Here is a 20,000-nt window from a genome sequence, read left to right on the forward strand (position 1 = left end):
TGCGTGCGTCAAATAATCCCCATTTGACTGGCCGCATGAAAGGGCCACTCCTTGTCGGTTCTCCCTCTGGGGAGCCGCTCTTATTGGCTAACAGCCATCTGCCGGGCTCACCTGTCCTGCCCAGAGTCAACAGATGGGGGTGTGGTTATTGGACTCACATAATGAAGGCTAGCAGAAAGAGGCCAGACCTTTAGCCCTGGTGGCCCATGGCTGGTTCACTGAGCAGCATCCGGTGGGCCGGGGGAACATTTTTGACTGATTCCAATTCTCCGCGGGGAGTCCCAAGAGTCGCATTCTCTTGATGCGACAGCGTGTTCATCCACCCCTAAAAGGATTACCGCTCTGAAGCGCTGGTTCCGTTTGACTAGCAGATGACAAGCGGCGGCGTGTACCAGACACAAGCGGCTGGCAGATGAATCCGCCTGATGAATCAGTAACATTCGTGCGCTCTTTAATTCGTAATGATGTGTTTTTGGTTCCCGAGCACAAAGGGAACAAGAGAGGAGCCCGTGGGTACAATGCCCTGCCCCAAACAGCCCAGCCGGCGTTTGTCTTCATCAGGCACTAAGTGTCCAATAAGAGCTAATGGGATTGCACACACTTTGTGTGTGAGTGGGGCGTGTTTGCCCACATATGTGTGTGGTTGTGCATGTGTGTGTGTGTGAGACAGGGTGTTTGTTCATCTGTGTGTCTGTGTGTGTGTGTGTGCGTGTGTGTGTGTGTGTGTGTGCTATGAGCAGATCTCATAGCAATGTTTACGTCATCTTCTCAATGATAGAGCAAGCGGAATGATTCAATTACACCAAGCCGATTGGATAATGATCTCTCCCCTTCCCCCCTCTCTCCTCCTCCTCCTCTTCCTCCCGCTGCTTCCCCCCCCCGTTCCTATCGTTTTCATCGCTCTACCCAGATAATATACCTGCCTCATGATGTGGAACACCTGAGAATCCTCGGCTCAATGTTTAGGACTGTTTACTGAATCCTTGAAGAGTCTCCCTGTCTATGTGCAACAGTTCACCTCCCACATACACCCTTCACCCACTTACGACACATATGCACACTCTCAACACAAACGCGCGCACACAAACACACACAAACACACACAGGGGACTGCACCCTTGTGTGCATGGAGGCACACGAAGCAGATCGGCTTCCTGCAGTAGTGGGTGGATAGTGTAGGTGCAGCCCTATTTTCTGGCTGTCATATTTGCTCTGGGTTATTGGAAGGTGACAGGCCTATGCAATTACCCCCCTCCCTCCCTGCAGATATACCTCCAACTGTCCTCACGCAATACCGAGAGAAAGAGATAGAGAGTGAGAGACACATACAGATAGGGCGAGAGATGGACATACTGACAGATGTAGAGAGACATAGAGGGGCCCATACAGGTGATAGTCACAGCGGAAATATATACACATACCTGGACACAATTTCTCATCCTTCCAGGGACGCTTCTTCATACTTAAAAAATACACTCGCTCACCTGAATCTATTATTCATGCATTATTATCGTCTATTATTATCGCACGTGGACCGTACTATTTTCAGCCTTCGCTCTCAGACTTTTATTCACCATCATGCTTTTCATAAAGCAAAGGGAAAATGCTTGCATTGGAATTCCTCAGCAGAATTACCACAAGAGTTTCGAGCTGTCATAATTACACTATGTTCAGCATATACAATTGGCTGTGCTCCACCGTGCTGCAGTGACGTCACTGCAGCACCAGTGAATGGAATGCATGCTGCCAATTCAAGCACATCTGAAGAGATAAACACGGCACTATTTACATTGCAATGCACTGCTATCCCTCCTTTTAATTCAGAGGAAAATCATAGTCTTTAAAGGCCACGCTGTGGTGTTTGGTTGTTGAGGTACGAGTGGGAGGTGTGTGTGTGCGCACGCATTTACGTGTGTGTGTGTGTGTATTTTGGTTTGTGCTCAGGTTTATGTTTACCGCTAAGGCACCATTGTATTTGTCTGTTTCCTCAGTAAATATTGTGCTGTTTTTATATATTTATATAAAATACCCATAATACTCTAAAATACGGAAATTAATTAAATCAGACACAGAGGTTGCACTTCATCTGTGTGCGTGTGTGTGTGTGTGTGTGTGTGTGTGTGTGCGCGTGTGTGTGTGTGTGCGTGTGTGTGTGTGCTATCTGTCCCTGTGTGCATGTCTCTCTGCAGGACCACGCTGAGATCAACTCCACCATACAGCGCAGCAAGACCAACACGGCCAGGGTGGTGAGCCTGCGGCCGGGCACCGTCTACGTGGTGCAGGTGCGAGCGCGCACCGTGGCGGGCTTTGGCAAATACAGCAGCAAGATGTGCTTCCAGACCCTCACAGATGGTAAGCAGGGGGCTGCCAGGAGGAGCGCTCACTCGCTACTGCCTCTTTTTGTCTCTCTCGCTCTCTCTCTCTCTCTCTCTCTCTCTCTCTCCCTCTCTCTCCCTCTCTCTGTGTCACTCTGTAGCTCTTTCTCTCTCTTTAGCTTTCTTCTGCCTCCACCATCTTTCTCCATTCCTCATCTCCCTCTGCCCTTCTTCCCCCTCTCTCTCTGTCGCCCTGTCTCTCACTCTCACTGTCACTCTCTCTATTTTCCTTCCCACAGTTGTATGTCTATGTATCTCACTTCCTTCTCTTTGCACCCTTGCTGCTTATAGCTTTCTCTCCTCTGTCCCTCTGCAACTCTCTTTCCTTCTCTTTCTGGCTCTTTCTCTCTCTATCCCTCCCTTTCCCTTCTCACTTTAAAACTCCATCTCCCTTTTCTCCTCTCTCTCCTCTTCGGGCCATCCCTCCTCCTACCTTTTCTCTCGATCTCTATGCCCCTCTCCTTGTACTTTCTATCACTCTGCCGTTTTCTTCGCTCCCTCTTCTTCACCTGTCTCTCCCAACGGTTGTTCATTATTGAGACGGAAATGATGGCGAAAAAACAAAAAACCTCAGCAGTGTTTGATTGCTTTTTCCCTCGCTACAGCTAAATTAATTCAATTTGAACGGTCAGGTTTGAGAGCGGTTGTGTGTGGGTGCCGTGAGCATACAAAATGCTGAGTGTCTTTTGTTGTTTTTTTTCAAAATTTACTGTGCTTGATCCAAAATGCTCCGCTAATTGTTTTATTTGTGCAAGCCCTTCTGTTGCTGTGAAGCTAACCCAGAATGCGGCTGATTAGTGGCTGATGCGATGAATTGTTTGACATGTGGGGGCTGTTTTTCTCTTTGAAGGGGGCCAGGCAAAGGGCTTCAACACCCACTATGGCTATATATATTTATATATATATATAGATGAATTCACAGTTTACATTTAAATATGGTTTGCGAGAATGCCAAAGATATATACAACCCCAAAACTACCTCAGCAGCTCATTTGCATATGGTCATTAATTCGGAATGTCATTACCTTTGGTGTGTATAACTTTTAGATGTTTTTTTTTTTCGTCAACTTTATTTGGAACGGAACTGCTTTATTTGAACTTTGTTGGACGGCGGTTCTGCTGGAAACGGTCTGGCTGCTCTCGGAGCGGGCTGCTGGACTGATGCTGTGCCTGAGCGGCTGTCCTTGCAAAGACACTCTGTGGCACATGGTCTGAAAGGGTTGAGGGGGTGAAGGTAGCGGGGAGTCTTGGATGACAGTGGTGACACGATGAAGAGGAGGATGATGAGGGTGATGGCGGCTGACGATCAGCGGTGTGTGGCTGTGTCCCTTTGTGGAGCAGATGTATCGCTTGAGCGCTCTGCTCGCCCCAATGCATGCTAATTAATCTATCCTACACACGCGCACACACTCTTACACACACACACACACACACATGCACACACACACACACACACACACACACACACACACACACACACACACACTCACATACACAAGCACGTTGGCACCGATACATACAGTATGCATGTACACGTAAACAAACACACACACACACACATGCAGGTACATACACAAGCATATATATATATAGACGAATACACACAATTCACACGCAGACACACACACACACGCAGACCAGTATATATACAGATACATACATTTCACAAACATACACACACACACGCATGCACTCGCACACACAAACGCAATCAAACACACATACACACACTTGCATGTGTGCGCGCGCGCACACACACACACTCAGACACACACACACTGACACACATACACACTGTTCAGGGTTCATCTGCTGGCGCGTTGCCATAGCACGACACTCGTCAAGGCAATTATCGCCAGACGCTGGAGAAGTGATGACATCACACGCATCCAAAACTCCCCCCACTCCGGGGTGCCGCTTCCGTTCACATCACGCCCCCCCCCCCCCCCCCCCCCCCCCCTCAGCCCCACGCAGAGGAGCATCTCCCCCCCAGACCACACCGTCGTCCATCACTGGATCTAATCCTCTCTCTCCTGCTGTCATCACGCTTTCATACACCTCCACAGTGTGTCTCCACCTCATCACCGCACGCACACACACACACACACACACACACACACACCTCCACAGTCTGTCCCTCCAACTTATCACCGCACGCACACACACGCACACACACACACACACCTCCGCAGTGTGTCCCTTGACCTCATCACCGCACGCACACACACACACACACACACCTCCACAGTGTGTCCTTTCACCTCATCTGTAAACGCACACACAAACGGAGGCACACACACACACACATTCATTTAAGCATCCAGAGACATTCCTTATCACGGCTTACGTACACACATATGCAGCTACGCACACACACACACACACAAATGCACACTCACACACAAACACACACATACCTCATCATTGCTTTATATTTTTCTCTGTCCCTTTCTATTTCACTGGCTCACACACGGACACAAACACACACACACGCAGAGATAGACACACGCAACCCTGCCAGAGTCGTTTGATTGGCAGGTGTGATGAGAAAAGAGCGATTGGCCTTGCCCATCACTGGTGTGACAGGATGCCACAGCTCCCGGCTCTCTAACAGCCTGGAGTAGGGGGGACTAACTGATTGTAATGGAAGCTTATTTACCTCTGGGCTTTGGTCGCCCTCTGATTTATTTTCCTTTTTATTTTTTGCTTTTGCCAGAATAAAAGATGACTATTATGAATTGTGTTCGGGGGAGCGAGAGATTCACCCAGAGCTCCCACACCTAATGAGAACCACGAGCAGACAGGCATGCTCTGAGTGGAGGGCCGTAGCAGCTGGAACATCTTTCACTTTGTTAGCTTGGAAGCGCCTTCCTAAATGTGCACATTGAAACACTTAGCAATTCGTGTCACATTTCTCTCAGAGATGCTGGTTTCTCTCAACCGCTGCGAACAGGAACCATGTCTTCTTTTAAAATCCCGTACTCTAGAGGGAATCGGATACTTTGCTAATTTGCCTGAAGCATGCTAAAACATTGTTGCTGTAGCTACGGGCAAATACACGTAAGTGATGACGAGTAGAAGAGAAAACCAACCAGGAAACCATCTAATCTATTCTGCGAGTCGTTGAAGACCTTCGCGTGAACCGACGCTTAAATCCTCTTGTCTTCAAACAACGTTGTGTGACAGTTGGTGGATTCACTTTAAATTACTCCAGCAGAACAGTCCAAGCCCTGTTTTTCAGGGTGATTCAGACAGCTGAGTGAGGAGAGAAAATGCTGAAAGGCCCATTTTCTTCAGCACTACCATGTTTCTGTTTTCTGTCTCTCTTTCTTTCTCTCGTCACACCTTTTATTTGTCCTCCCACCTTCGTTTTCTGTCACTATCTGTCCTGGTCGTGTTTTTCCCTCCATTAAATGCTATCTGTCAGTCAACCTGGCTGAAGCCTTTCAGCTTTCACTCAGCGACGTCTATTAAAGAAATTTTCTGGATGTTTCTTTTATCCACTTGTAAACCTGGTCAAAACATTCCATCCCACTCCCTTTTTTATGTCCACCTTTCCTCCCTCTCTCTCTCTCTCTCTCTCTCTCTCTCTCTCTCTCTCTCTCTCTCTCCCCTTCCTGAATTGTCACACACCAAGCCTTTTATTTTAACACTTATTTCAAAACGAGTACACCATGTGCTTCCATGCCCCCATTAAACTGCACCTAACTATACACTATACTACCCCCTCTCCCGCTCATGGTTATTCTTGTATTTTTCCTTTCCTGCAGATGACTTCAAGTCAGAGTTGAGGGAGCAGCTTCCTCTGATCGCGGGGTCTGCCGCAGCCGGAGTGGTCTTCATCGTTTCCCTGGTGGCCATCTGCATCGTGTGCAACAGGTATAACTTATATATATATATATATATATATATATATATATATATATATATATATATATATATAGATAAACAGCCTTAACACTAATCCAGTCATTCTGTGCTTTTCTGTTGCACAGCGCCTTAAGAAATCCTTTCAGTGCTGCATATCTCTAGACCAAATTGCAAAGCAGATGGCCTATGCTTACAGCCACACACCTTTAATTTTAACATCCCTTTTTTTATTTATGGATCTGAATCATCCTTTTTTTATCACGTTTGATTTTAATGGTCGTTATTTTTGGAGGTAGTTGTATCACAAAATTCTGCATCAAAAACTTTTCCCAAAGTGGGCTTATATTGCAGCATGTTAGCTTCTGCAAGAGCGATCTCCACAACGTTTGACGACAACGTAAGACTTCAAAAAGGTTAAATAGTCATAAGCAATAGAGCACATCTGGCCCGTTCCTTAGAAGAAAAAACGGTCTCAGTGACGCCACAGATGTAATGAGAAAAGGAAGCTGGGTCAGCAATGCTGGCCTATTTTCAAATTGAAAAAGTCACTTCTACTCAAGGACTTAAAAAGGTTTCACCGGGCCGTGTTGGCGTAGGAACGTGCTTGAGCCAGGCTAATTTAATCCGCTAACACCACTGCGTCACCGCGCCGTCATCTCCTCAGCCGCTCACTCTTAGGAAGAAAAAAAAGGAAAGTGCATCCGTTTTTTTTTTTTCCGCAGTGCTGCGTACAGCGAACGTGGAACCAATAAGTGTTCATCAAGCGAGCGCCGGTCTCTTTTGATGTTTGAGGCGGCGGCGACAGATGAAAAGCATAGAGATCCTATCAAGGCCTAATTAAAATCGGCTCATTTTCATAAACTTCATTTGCCACTGCTAACCCGCTGCAACTGATTCAATTTCAGCACTTTTTCCCCCCCTCTTCGGTAGGCCATCCAGAGACGCACGCACGCACAAACACACACACGCAAACACACACAACCGTAGTGTAATATATGCCTTTCTTCTGCACTCTTTCATCCCTTCATGATGCGTTTTCTCTCTCTCTCTCTGTCTCTCTCTCTCTCTCTCTCTCTCTCTCTCTCTCTCTTTATCTCTCTTCTCTCTCTCTCTCTCTCTCTCGCTCTCTCTCTCTCTCTCTCTCTCTCTCTCTCTCGCTCTCTCTCTCTCTCACTCTCTCTGTCCATCGGCCAATATCTCTCTCTCTACAGGAAAAGGGCTTACACTAAGGAGGCCGTTTACAGTGACAAGCTGCAACACTACAGCACGGGGCGAGGTGAGTCCGCCGCGTTGATCCCCATCCCATCCACCCAGTCACCCACCCATCCACCACACACCACCCATTGAAGCTTCACCACCCATCTCTCTCTCCCCCCCATTCCAAATTCCTGTTGTCTTTTCAGCATTACAGCATCGGCAGAAACATTCCCACATACCTTGTAGAAATATCTGGAGAATTCGCATCGTATGCCTAATGTTCATTTTCGGTTTGAAGGTTACCATTGGTTTAAAGGTTTGAGTCCAACTGGAGCCAATGCTGCTAAGTTAAGTTAGTATCAGTTATTATCATATATTTAACAAAATAAAAGCATCTGCTAAATGGCGTATACTGTAGACGAGCCTCGTATGTGCAGCGTTGTCATATGAGCGTTAGCCTGAACTGGTTGGTCGTCACAAATTGAAGGTCTTTTGACATTGATTGCCGTTAGTCTTTAAAAGCATAAGGGCTGGATAGCTTAGCTTTTGAGCCATGACTTGATCCCTCTCTCAGTGGAACTGACCGGAGAAGCAGCCTAGGGGGACAATAATCGCAGGCGCCCTGTACACAAAAGCCACGCACACACACACCTACACACCACACACCGACACACTGACACGCGCACATGCCCACAAAAGGCTACATTCTGTCCCTCAAATGAAAGCCTTATGCAGTGCCGACCCAGCACTCTGAAAAGGGGGTTCACTGGAGGGGAAGGAGTTTTGTCGAGGCTGACACCACAAAGCGTTTCAACACACTTACTTTGTGTCACGGGTGCAGCCGTGGCGGCCGGGAGCTCATTAAAAACACTGCGGGCAGGACAAAATGGCTCCCGCTTTCCCCTTTCCCTTTTTTCCTTTCTCTTTCTGCGACTCTCAAAAGGGTAACTTCTGCCACAATAAATATTCAGGGGTGCTAAGAGAACACAATTATCGTAAGTGGGAATAATAAACAAAAGGATGTCGGGGCGTTCGTTTCTTTTTCAAACTGAAACGTTAATCATCAAATGAGCAGTTTGAAGTGGGGGGCCGAGGGGTAGAAAATGAAATGAGTTGCTGATAAGGACCCGTTCAGAGGAGTTATTTCGTGCAGCCATCGCGGAAATGCCAGCCAGTCATAACCGTAATGTACAACCGCCACCCACAATGCATTGTTCCGTCTCTCCCCCCCACCCCTCCCGATTTGAGTGACAGTTTGTAATTACAGTATTCAAGCTAAACAATAAAACCGAGAGACTTGGCCAATTGTTTTTTGGGTGAAACAATCCCCAAACGTTTTGGGTGTCTCGGTGCAGCTGTCGCAGTGTATAATGTGGAGGGAATCTACGTCTCGGTAGAGCCTTTGTAGCCTGGCCAAGTGTAGAGGCCTCCCCCCCCCCACACACCCACCCACCCACACACGCACACACAGGTCTTATTTCTCCTTACTGTAGAGGTCCAGCCTGGGTGAGAGTGGTACAGCTGGACAGACATGCTCACGCTTGTCAAATTTTAAACATATATAGTATGCACAAAGCAACCGCTCCCAGTGGGAGGGAAGGACGGGGGGAAGATGGGTTGCAGCTAAAAACAATGGATTTCTACAGGCTGAGAGGGAGGGCGACGTATAGGGAGTGCAGGTGAACAGGGACGTGACTATACATGCGTACTTCCCACGCAGAGGCACCGGACAGTCCTAAAAACACCAAACAAAATGAAGCGAGCCCCAGAATAATATTTTTCGGGATATTCCGGCAAAAGTCAGCCTCGACCGAAGCCGAGGCGCTGTAGGATAGATTCTAGAGCTGTGAAAGAGAATGCAGATAAGAGCTTAAGTGAGCAATTTGGAGACTGAACAACCCAAAAAAGTACCCTCCCTCCCTACATTTTGCCGCCGGGGAGAAGTGTTGCATCCGGGAAAACTCATATTCTCATAGAGCAGTGACTCAGAGTCACAGTTGCTGACGGATGGCTGTGCCACTTCGGCCAAATTAAACTCAAATAATAGCTCCTGAATCTTACACCGATCCGAGTGTTGAGGCAATGTCAGACATGCATTTCCGTGGATGTGTGTGTTGTATGCACCATAACGTGAGCGCCATTGTGGGAACACTGATGTTCATCGCCGGCATCTCGCCTCGAAGTTGCTTATCTTGATCTGAATGCCATTTATCTCACTCTGAAGATTTGCTGAAGTAAAATCTGTGCGTGATGAACACGAATCAGTGTTTTCACCAGCGAGCACAGCAGTGTCTGCAAATCCCATTAGAGAGATGTTCAGATCCCCCTGAATGATTTCCTCGTTCAGAAGTCACTCTGAGAAATGATTTCTCTCACATCAAATGTTGGATAATTAGTTTGTCTTTGCGAGGGGGGGGGGGGGAACTTGACTCGTGGTCTCAGAGTTGCAGAAGTAGATTAGCGTGCGCTTTGGAGCCACATGAGAAGGGGATTTTTTTTGTTCTTCTAAACCAACACATTACTGCTGGATGTCAAAGTTAATTATTTGAAATGGAAAATAACTCCAAGGGGATTGATATAATGTAATGTTGCATTATTGCAAGGGGATTTATAATAAATAAATCAAGCTTTTCATAGAGAAAATATACCGATGCAAAAAATAATAATTGTTTCCTTAAATTGGACCGTCATTTTGAGTAGAACTTCTATCAGAGCTTATACAAATGAACAGGGCTTCCTTTAGATTCCCCTTCTGTTAATTTGCAAGAACGATTGCGATGCAGTAAGATGCATTTTATGTGAGCCATTTCTGGTAACAGATGAATGTAGGCATTAGTGTCCCAGAGTTGAGTTGTGGTCACATTAGCGCTGGGCGGGGGCACTAATAAGTGGGGTTAATACCTACATTTAGGAGAATAATGGTATGGCAGTCATTATTTATAATGCTGATGATCGTAATGGTCTTAACTGTGAGTTAAACCTCGTCCTAGATGGAATACAATGTCCTAACCTTTTATTTTATTTGTGTGTGTGTGTGTGTGTGTGTGTGTGTGTGTGTGTGTGTGTGTGTGTGTGTGTGTGTGTGTGTGTGTGTGTGTGTGTGTGTGTGTGTGTGTGTGTGTGTGTGTGTGGTGCAGTACTTTTAATGTGTCCCTTTTATTTTTATTTTTAACTCTGAAACTATTTTTAAGATTCATATTTAAGGCACAAACGACTCTATACGCTAAATAATCAAAGAGCTTAAGGACCTCTCCTGTGACAGAGCGAGATGACTCCCATTGTTTGTCATGAAGTAATGGCCGTGACGGCTCTTAATAATGCTCCCAGGAGGCACCGGGGCAGCCCAGCCTTCTCCCCGCTCTGTTCTGTTGTCGGAAGCTGCTTTGTGTGTGGACCGAAATAGATGTGGCGTTTGTGAGTGCATTTGCCCCGTGCACTCAGATCAAGGAGCCATCAAATATTAAACCACAGATCTATTTTTCATCTGAAGCCATAAAACAGAGTCCAGTCAAACAGGCTGTACCAGCAGGAAATAGAGATAAACTGTTTCTAATTTGAATAATACATGGAAATGGACTCACGTCTTTGTATCTGTGTGTGTGTTTTATTTGTGTCTTCTCGGTCGTGTGTGTGCGCATGCATTTTTGCATGTATTTATGCTTGGGTTCTATTTTCTGCATATATGAATGCATCTTGGTCGATGCACCGCAAGCCTCAGCCTCGGCAGTTACTCTGGAGAGAACCGCCGGGCGTCCACCACGCATAGGATGTCATTATGGGATGCATGGCTGTTTACCCGACAACAAAATCACCACAAATCCAATCATCGCTAATAAGCAATCCAGCTCGCGCCGAAACAAGGGTTTGAGGCAATTAGCGCGCTAACCAGGAGCCAGTCGATTGCAGTCAGGGGCCCGGCTGACTTCCATTGATCCCTCCAAGGCCAGAACCTCATCCTACCTGCTCCTTCTGATGTAACATATGCAAATAAAACGCAAACAAGCACAAATGGACTTGTCGGGTTTCCTCCAATCATGGTCTTTTTGGGGGGTGTCGACGAATGAACTCGGAGAAGGGGAAGGGTCACGTCCCGCAGGCGTCTGCGAGTGAACGGGACAATTTGATGTTCAGCCGGCGCAGGCTGTTTAAGTTCTGTTGGTGGCGGCAGCCGCGAGGGGCCGCATATGTTTACAAGTGCTAGTTGTTTTTCCCGCTTATCGTCTTTCACTTCCTCCAACACCACCTCCGCCGCGGCCACCCGATGCGAAGCGATACCCGCTTCCGGGTAAACTAAGCTCCCCATCGCATTGCAGCACAAAGAGCCTGTTGATAGGGGCCCCGGCGTTATCTCTTTATGGGAACCTATAGAGAGAAGGGGTGCCGGGAAATTTGTTCTGCTCTTATGGTGGAGCAGAGCTCACTTGGCCCCGGGATAAAATTATCAAAAATAATATCAGAAAACCTGCATTTAGTTTCACTACCTGCCTTCTCTTTTTCTCTCTCTGTCTTGCCTACACAAACACACATACACACAGTCTTGTAACACACGCATAGCATGCACACGTATCACACACAAACAAACAGACACGGAACACACACTCTTAGCACACAAACACACCTATAAATAGACATAACACATAATCCACATACACACAGAGAACTTACAATGACAAAAAACAAACACAGATGTGCACACACACACACGCAAAAATATAAATAAACGTAACACATAATCCACATACACACAGAGAACCTACAATGACAAAACACAGATGCCTTCACACACACAAACACACACACACACACACACACACATACAAACAGCCATAAAACTAAATAAGCATAACACATAATACACATATACACAGAGAATAACTTAAAATAACAAAAACCAAACACAGACCGAGAGGCACATGTAAACACACACACGCAAGCATATAAATACACATGACACATAATACTTGATACACATACACACTGCCAAAAACGTGCATGAACAAAAAAAGACAAAGATGCTCATATGCACACACACACACACACGTCCTGTCTTTGTCTCGCCTTGTTTGAACGCTCCTGCTATTTTTGGGGTAGCTCAATCCTTTTGAAGACGCACTCTGCCAGCCGCTCTGCTATTGAGGGGACAGGTTGTTGATGGGAAGGGAGTGTGATGGTCTCTGGGTGTTACTCACTTCATCCACGCCATACCGCCACCGTGTTCCCCCTCTTCCTCTCACACCTCAAGATAAGTGCATGACCGCTTCCTCATGGACCACTTCCTGATTGACCACACCACCACCACACTTTCAACCAGCCATGAATCACCAACCACCATCTTCATCAACCGTTCTCCATATCCATATCTTAATCCCCCCATCCAAAACATATGCCAATGCCATACAAAGCGAGGTCCTCCTCTGAGAGTCTGATTCGGGCGTCTCTGGTTGATTCTAGAGCTCTCGTTGCGCGCCGACATGTCTAACTGCCCCTCCCCGCTTGGCTGCCCGACCCACTTCTCAGGCTCCCCGGGGATGAAGATCTACATCGACCCCTTCACCTACGAGGACCCCAACGAGGCTGTGCGAGAATTCGCCAAAGAGATCGATGTCTCCACCGTCAAGATCGAGGAGGTCATCGGCGCAGGTACTGTGATGAAGCGCTCCGTTTGTGTGTGTGGTTGTTTGTGTGTGTGTGTGTGTGTGTGTGTGTGTTTGTGTCTGTGTGAGATTGACAGAAAGTGTGTGTGTGTGTGTGTGTGTGTCTGTGTGTGTGTGTGTGTGTGTGTGTGTGGTGTGTGTGTATGTGTGAGAGAGAGACAATGTGTGTGTGTGCCCAGTGGTGGTTTTTATACCCATTCAGATGAACTTCCGTGCTGACATTTCCTCTCCAGCGGGTGCTTAGGCTTAAGCAGCGTTCCCTGGGTGTGTAAACATGTTTACTGATTCTGAGTCTGCAGTGTTTTAAATGCACCCTCCGCACCCTTGACTGTAGCATCAATCGACAGACTGGACATTAGCCAGGGGGAGGGGCGGGGGAGAGGGGTGGGGGCCCTTAACAGCATATAGGCCAGCTGCCCTGGGACACGATGGCATCAGAAATAACTCAAGTTTCTCTCTCTCTCTCTCTCTCTCTCTCTCTCTCTCTCTCTCTCTCTCTCTCTCGCTAGCTCTCTCTCTCTCTCTCTCTCTCTCTCTCTCTCTCTCTCTCCGCTTCAGTGAATGTCTCAAACCTCTTTGGGGTTTGAGACATGTTCCTCACCTCTCAATCATTTACTTCAAAGTGAGGTAAAAAAGGTGCACACCAGTTTCCAAGTCTTACCTCATTATAAGCGCCCCATTGATGATGTGAAAAAAACAAAAACAAAAAAAGACCCTAATTACTTTCAAGCAACTTCTAATCACAATTTTGTTTGCGGAAAAAAACAGTGAAATACCGGACCAAAAAAAGAAAAGAAAGAAAAATTGCGCTGTATCTTTTTTTTCTGTCCTCCCACTTCCTGCTGGAGCTGCGTGTAACGTGTGCCTGTCTGTCAGGGCGCCTCCACCAGCGCTGCAGCACACAGCCGGGTGACAGCGGCGGAGGACATGCTGATGTGTGTTGCTCTTGCACAGAGGGTGAAATCCCCCCCCTCATCATAATAAGAAAAATAGGCCCAGGAATAGCAGTTCACCGAGCGGCCCCGCGCTGCACGCAGGGTGTGAGGACGTGACAGAGAGGAGGGAAGCGAGGGTAGCAGGAAGCCATGCAGGGGGCTTCGGCTAATTAAAGATTTCCATTTTTTTGTTGATTTCGCTGTGTGGCGTCTCCGCAGGACGCCAAGGTGGTGATAATTAATCAAAGAGTGTTTTTTGGGGAGATACACCGGATAGGCCCAGCCTGTTTTCCAATGATCAGGGGGAATTTGAATTTCTACTTCTTGGCAGACCTTTTATTTTCTTTTTTAAAGATGGATGACTACTGAGAAGCGTCCCACTGTTTATAATATCCGACAGATGAAAAAATAGACAAAGAAACAATTCTGGACAACACTTGGACAACACACGCTGTCGACTGAATCTTCATCAGTCACACCAGGGGACGCAAATTAATTCATAAATACTCACAGTTGGATGTCATTAAGCTCCCCAAATCTCCTTTCTTCGACTTAATTCAATCACGTGTCTGTTCGCTTTAACCTAAGCACTCGCTGCTCGATTCCTTCCTCCCCCCCCAATAGGTGAATTTGGAGAGGTCTACAAGGGCCGTCTAAAGCTCCCGGGCAAGAGGGAGATCTACGTGGCCATCAAGACCCTGAAGGCGGGCTACGTGGAGAAGCAGAGGCGGGACTTCCTGGCCGAGGCGTCCATCATGGGCCAGTTCGACCACCCCAACATCATCCGTCTGGAGGGCGTGGTCACCAAGAGCCGCCCGGTCATGATCGTGACGGAGTTCATGGAGAACGGCGCGCTGGACTCCTTCCTCAGGGTGAGCCGTGCTGGCACTTTAGAGTCAGAGTGTGGAGTCAGGTTCGAGTGGGATCGTTAGCGTCCCTAGGGGCCCGGTTTGTTTTGCAGCGTGTCGTTGGGATGGTAAACACAATAGCAACACTAACGGTGGACACACAACAAGCCAGAAATATACAACGGATGAAAAGTAAGATATTAAAACAATAAGGCTCAAAAATATGTGGCAATAAATGCTATACAAGGGTGGCTGCCAGGGAGAGGCCATTCTCCACTGGACTTGAGCCTATTATGGGACAGCTTTTAAGAGCAAGTGCGGCTGGAATAAGGAAACAGCTGGGCCTATCTGTTCTGTACACTCAGAGGAGAGCGAGTGGAAGTCCTGCTGGGGGTCTCGCAGGACGGACTGGGCTCGATTAAGCTCACGTTTGGTACAACTGGGAGGAGTCAGTTCTGTTTTATACCCGTGATATTCTTTCATGATCACGCATCAACTGGGCAGGCAGGGGTAAGGGCTTCTTGCTCAAAGGATAGGTACTAGTTAGACTCTGTACGTTGACCTCCCATTCAAAGAGTTCAGCTTGGAGTCAAACATTTTAACCTCTAGATTTTGACCCCCATATATATATATATATATATATTTGTCTGTTGTTGTTTAGTGAGTGAGTTAGGTTTGCACTTGGGGTTGTCGAAGCCTTGACATGAACTAAAAAATGCTTCACAATGAAGCCTTATCAATAATTCATAATGAAAAGACTCCGGAAGGAAGACCCGGAAGGAAGACCCGGACAAAAGCCTGCCCTCCCCTTCCACCCCAAGCGATGTGGTTCAGCCCACTGGGTCGAACAGAAGCGCACTGCCAACATGTACCAGAACCGGTGCCTTTCGGTATTTGTTCATTTCCAGGGCTTCTGCAGCAGACGGTTCCTTTCCTCCCTATTTAATTTATCCATTAACGCCCGGGGCTATTAATAGTCTCTCCAATTTATCTTTTGTAGTTGGGATTGAGCGGACATACAGCTTAATCAATATTCCACCCGTTTCTATATTTATTTATTTCCTCTCTCCTCCTCCAATCCCATGGATTGGAATTCCGTTTCCACTTTGATCTAAGGCTGGTTTAAAGGGCCCCTTTGAAGCTGGCTTTGCTAGCCGCCACATCCGACTTGTTTTCCCATCGATCTCTTCCACCCCTCTTATTTGTCAGTGTGATGGGGTTCAAAGCCTCCTCATCGGCTCTTCTGGCGGGGATGGGTTCGGCGTGGCGTTGACGAGCGTTCAATGAGCCCCCTTCTTACCATTCCTGGCCAAACAGGCCATTTGCTTTTAAAACACGCACACATAGAGAAATGTAAGGAAATGGCCTGGGGAAAATCCAATTAGCTTTTATAATACTTATCTTAATGTGCAGTGTAGGAAATGTCACAAAGTCACGGTGTTGAGTCAACGATGCGCGAGTGTAGACGACAAATTAGGTTTAGAGGAAAAGGCTAAAAAATGTATCAAGGCGAGACACCGCCTGCTTTAGAGGAGGTGGCGGGGGGCTGTACACAAATGGATTGGATTTGGGCTGTATGTAGCTTTTTCTGTTTATGGTAAAACTCACCTTTACCTCCTGGCTGTAGTGGCAAGAATGCTTAGATAAGCTTTTTTAATCCTGTGACCCAGGCCAAAAAAACAAGCCCTGTTGGTGCTTTCATCATTAAGAAGACTTTTTGTACCTATATTTGATGTGTTTATAAAATGTGGCTAATTTAATACCATAAAAAAACTCTTGGCGTTCTCGGTTTTTCTTAATAATTGCTCAAATCATACGGTGAATGCTCTTAATTCAAGCACGGGATGTTTTTCGCTGACATAATTGTAGCTTCTGTCAGCAATGTTTTAATGAGTCACCAAAAGAATCCCCATAATAATTAGTTTTGTGTAATTAACAGCCCCCCTGAAATATAAATGTTTCTTTTTTCTGTACTCATCACATTGAGGTTAAAGATACCAGAGCAGTGCGGTGGGGAAATAACCGGTTTGCATTTTTGTTTTCCTAATAGCAAAATGACGGGCAGTTCACCGTGATCCAGCTAATAGGCATGATGCGGGGGATCTCTGCGGGCATGAAGTACCTGTCGGAGATGAACTACGTCCACCGTGACCTGGCAGCCCGCAACATCCTGGTCAACAGCAACCTGGTGTGCAAGGTGTCCGACTTTGGCCTCTCCCGCTACCTGCAGGACGACACCTCCGACCCCAGCTACACCAGCTCTCTGGTAAGTCCCCCGCACTGCTAGCTATAATGCATGCTAGCATTTAGCACTTTCATCAAACAGACATTCAGTGTCATTAAGGAGCAAAGGGGAAGGGATAGGAAACTCTTTCAGGGATCACCACAGGTTATGCTGTGGGCATTGGGGATTAAACACGTTGTTATTAGTGCGTGTAGTTCATGCTGTCGTCCGTCTGCTGTGTTCTGTGTGGTGCCGTCTTTTCGCGGAGGCCACCAAGGACAAAGTTCTTGTTTTGTTGTTTTTTCCTCCTGTTGAATCCCATCGGCTGTCAATCCCTTGGCCCTGAATCAACAATGGCATCGGCCATTGTTTGTGATTTCTTCTGAACTGTGTCCCTATCCAGTTGCTGACTTTATTATGAACTCTCTTGGTTTCTTTTGCTTCTTCCTCCTCCATCCTCCTCCCTCCCCCCCGTCTCCTCCCGATGTTTCCTCCCTCCATGCGAATGACTGTCACATCGTCATTAGTCTCCTCTGGGAGAAGGCCCTGCTCTCCTTGACATGCCAAGAATGCAGAGGCGGCCAAAAGGCCATCGCCGGATGCCCTCAAACTGACAGCTCGCCCCTGTTTCTCTCAACTCCTCCAACTCACCCCTAAACTCTCTCTCTCTGTCTCTCTCTCTCTCTCTCTCTCTCTCTCTCTCTCTCTCCGTCTTTCTTACCCTCACCCTCACCTCTCTCTCTCTCTCTCTCTCTCTCTCTCTCTCTCTCTCTCTCTCTCTCTCTCTCTCTCTCTCTCTCTCTCGCCCTCTCTCCATCCTCATTCATTATTAGGAGAGGGCATCATGGGGGGACTCTGGATGCTCATTAACTCCTCCACGCAGCAGATCTGTAATTATTAGCAGCTATCGTTAGTTCATTTCCTTCCCAGCGCCTCTTGTTCATTCAAAACATGCTCTCCCCACACACACACACACCCTCTCAAGCGCGCACCGTGGGTCATTATGGTTTTCCTGTGCGCCTAAGTGATGTGTGTGTGTATGTGTGTGTGTCAGGTTTTTTTTGTTGCATGTGTGTCTATTGTGTGCGTTGTTGGGTTTGTGTGTGTGTCTATTGTGTCTGTGTGTGTGTGTGTGTGTGTGCGCTTCTCTATGTCTGTGTGTGTGTGTGTATTGTGAGTGTGTTTTTCGTGTGTGGGTGTGTTTGCATGTTCATCTATCTACACCCCATTGACTACTTTGAGACCAGAGTGCAAATTAGCTTGTTGAACAGGTGATGCATCATGTGTTGGCAGTTTAACGACACTGAGGTCCTATGCAGTGGGATATGTTCTTTGGCTCTGTTCGCTCGCTGACACGGTTTCCGTGGTTTGATCAAATAGCCCCAGGAATTTGTTATTTCGATAATGATTTATTTATGTATTATGTATAAGAATATTGAGAGGGTTCCTATTTTAGGATTCGCTCCGTGGAGTGGGTCATTCTTAACATCCGCGAGACTTCAGATGGGAGGCTCATAATAAAAAGGCCAATGTGTCACTTTTTTGGCTCTCAGACCTAGCTTTTTTTTACACGGGAAAAAACTGGAGAACTCTGAAAGTAATTAATCTAAACCAAAAAAATGCACTACCATCATTCTACTGTATTTGTCCAAACTCTTGGCTTCCCCAGCTGGCAATTTTTGCCTCTCTGAGGCTTATTAAACATTGTAAGACACACTCTTACACACACGCACACACACACACACACACACACACACACACACACACACACACACACACACACACACAGACACACACACACACACACAAATACAAGCAAATAAAGGCAATTTTTCCTTTCAAAGACTAATTCAACATTCTAAGAAACACTCACACACAGACATAGACACACTCACACATACACAGATACATAAGCAAACACATTCATACAAACACACACACACACGCACACACACACACACACACACACATACACATTCTCATACCCAAACCCATCCAGACATCAGCATCTCTGTGTGTATATGTGTTTATACATTGACATATACACACGTATATACACACACACAGACAGGTGTCTCGGGGCGACTGCTGATCGACAGTAGGTGGTAGCCCAGGTGGAAACAGAGAGCTGAGACGCCATTCAGAGGGGATGTGACCTCACACTGCCGGGGCTTGGAGTTAATTGCACCCTGGGAAGCACTTGCTTTGTCCACCCGTGACCCCTGTGGCTAAAGCTTGCAAAAAGGGATTTTATTGAGCTACAAAATAGAGGGCATCCCACCTCTGCTCTGTCCGGGTGCTGCTGAGCTGGCTGCTGCAAGAAAGAGCAGCAGAGCGCGACTTTAAGGCGGGCCGGATTTGGATTATAGATCGTTGAGTGAGGCACTTTTTGAAGATGTTTAATGCAAACAAGGCGCGCTTCGAGGTATTATCTGGAAAGTCAATACAGAGAGCCAAGCTTGAAGTTGGTCTCCGGGGACACTCTTTTTAATGACAAGGCAGTGGAATTATTTTGACGTTGCATCGGTTTTATTTTTGTTGTACATTTTTACTTGGGATTCTTATTGGAGCCTCAAAGATTTGGTGTCGTTTTATCTCCTTGTGCGGCGTGCTGCTTGATCGTCATCATCATCGCCCTCACACGCGTCAATATGAAACCCTTGGCTCCATACCTATTTTAGTTTCCCGTCAAATCAAATGAGCCGTTCTGTTCCCGTCGCAATGCACACGGAAAGGGAGCCAGCGATCCTGTTATGTTGCTGTCAAACAGTCAAACCGTTCAACTCCGGCACGCATTCATTTGTGCAGCGCGCCACGGAGAGAGACACTAAACCGAAACCCTCCTCCACCTCCTACGACTCCTAAACGCTGTTTAGGTTTTGAGGAGGCAGACAACC

The 20,000-nt window shown here is 46.9% G+C and overlaps 1 protein-coding gene across 2 annotated transcripts in view; it reads left to right on the forward strand.

Annotated features, from left to right (window-relative positions):
- Nucleotides 1-20,000, forward strand: part of ephb1 (EPH receptor B1) — a 159,669-nt gene that overhangs the window by 119,711 nt on the left and 19,958 nt on the right. For both annotated transcript variants that reach the window (XM_079750905.1, XM_079750906.1), the window contains 6 exons: nucleotides 2,190-2,352; nucleotides 6,146-6,254; nucleotides 7,457-7,521; nucleotides 12,960-13,082; nucleotides 14,656-14,903; nucleotides 16,930-17,145. In XM_079750905.1, the coding sequence (XP_079607031.1) occupies nucleotides 2,190-2,352; nucleotides 6,146-6,254; nucleotides 7,457-7,521; nucleotides 12,960-13,082; nucleotides 14,656-14,903; nucleotides 16,930-17,145 (924 nt within the window). The remainder of the gene's footprint in view (nucleotides 1-2,189; nucleotides 2,353-6,145; nucleotides 6,255-7,456; nucleotides 7,522-12,959; nucleotides 13,083-14,655; nucleotides 14,904-16,929; nucleotides 17,146-20,000) is intronic.

This window comes from Pollachius pollachius, assembly GCF_949987615.1.
Source record: "Pollachius pollachius genome assembly, chromosome: 14".
Lineage (NCBI taxonomy): Eukaryota > Metazoa > Chordata > Actinopteri > Gadiformes > Gadidae > Pollachius > Pollachius pollachius.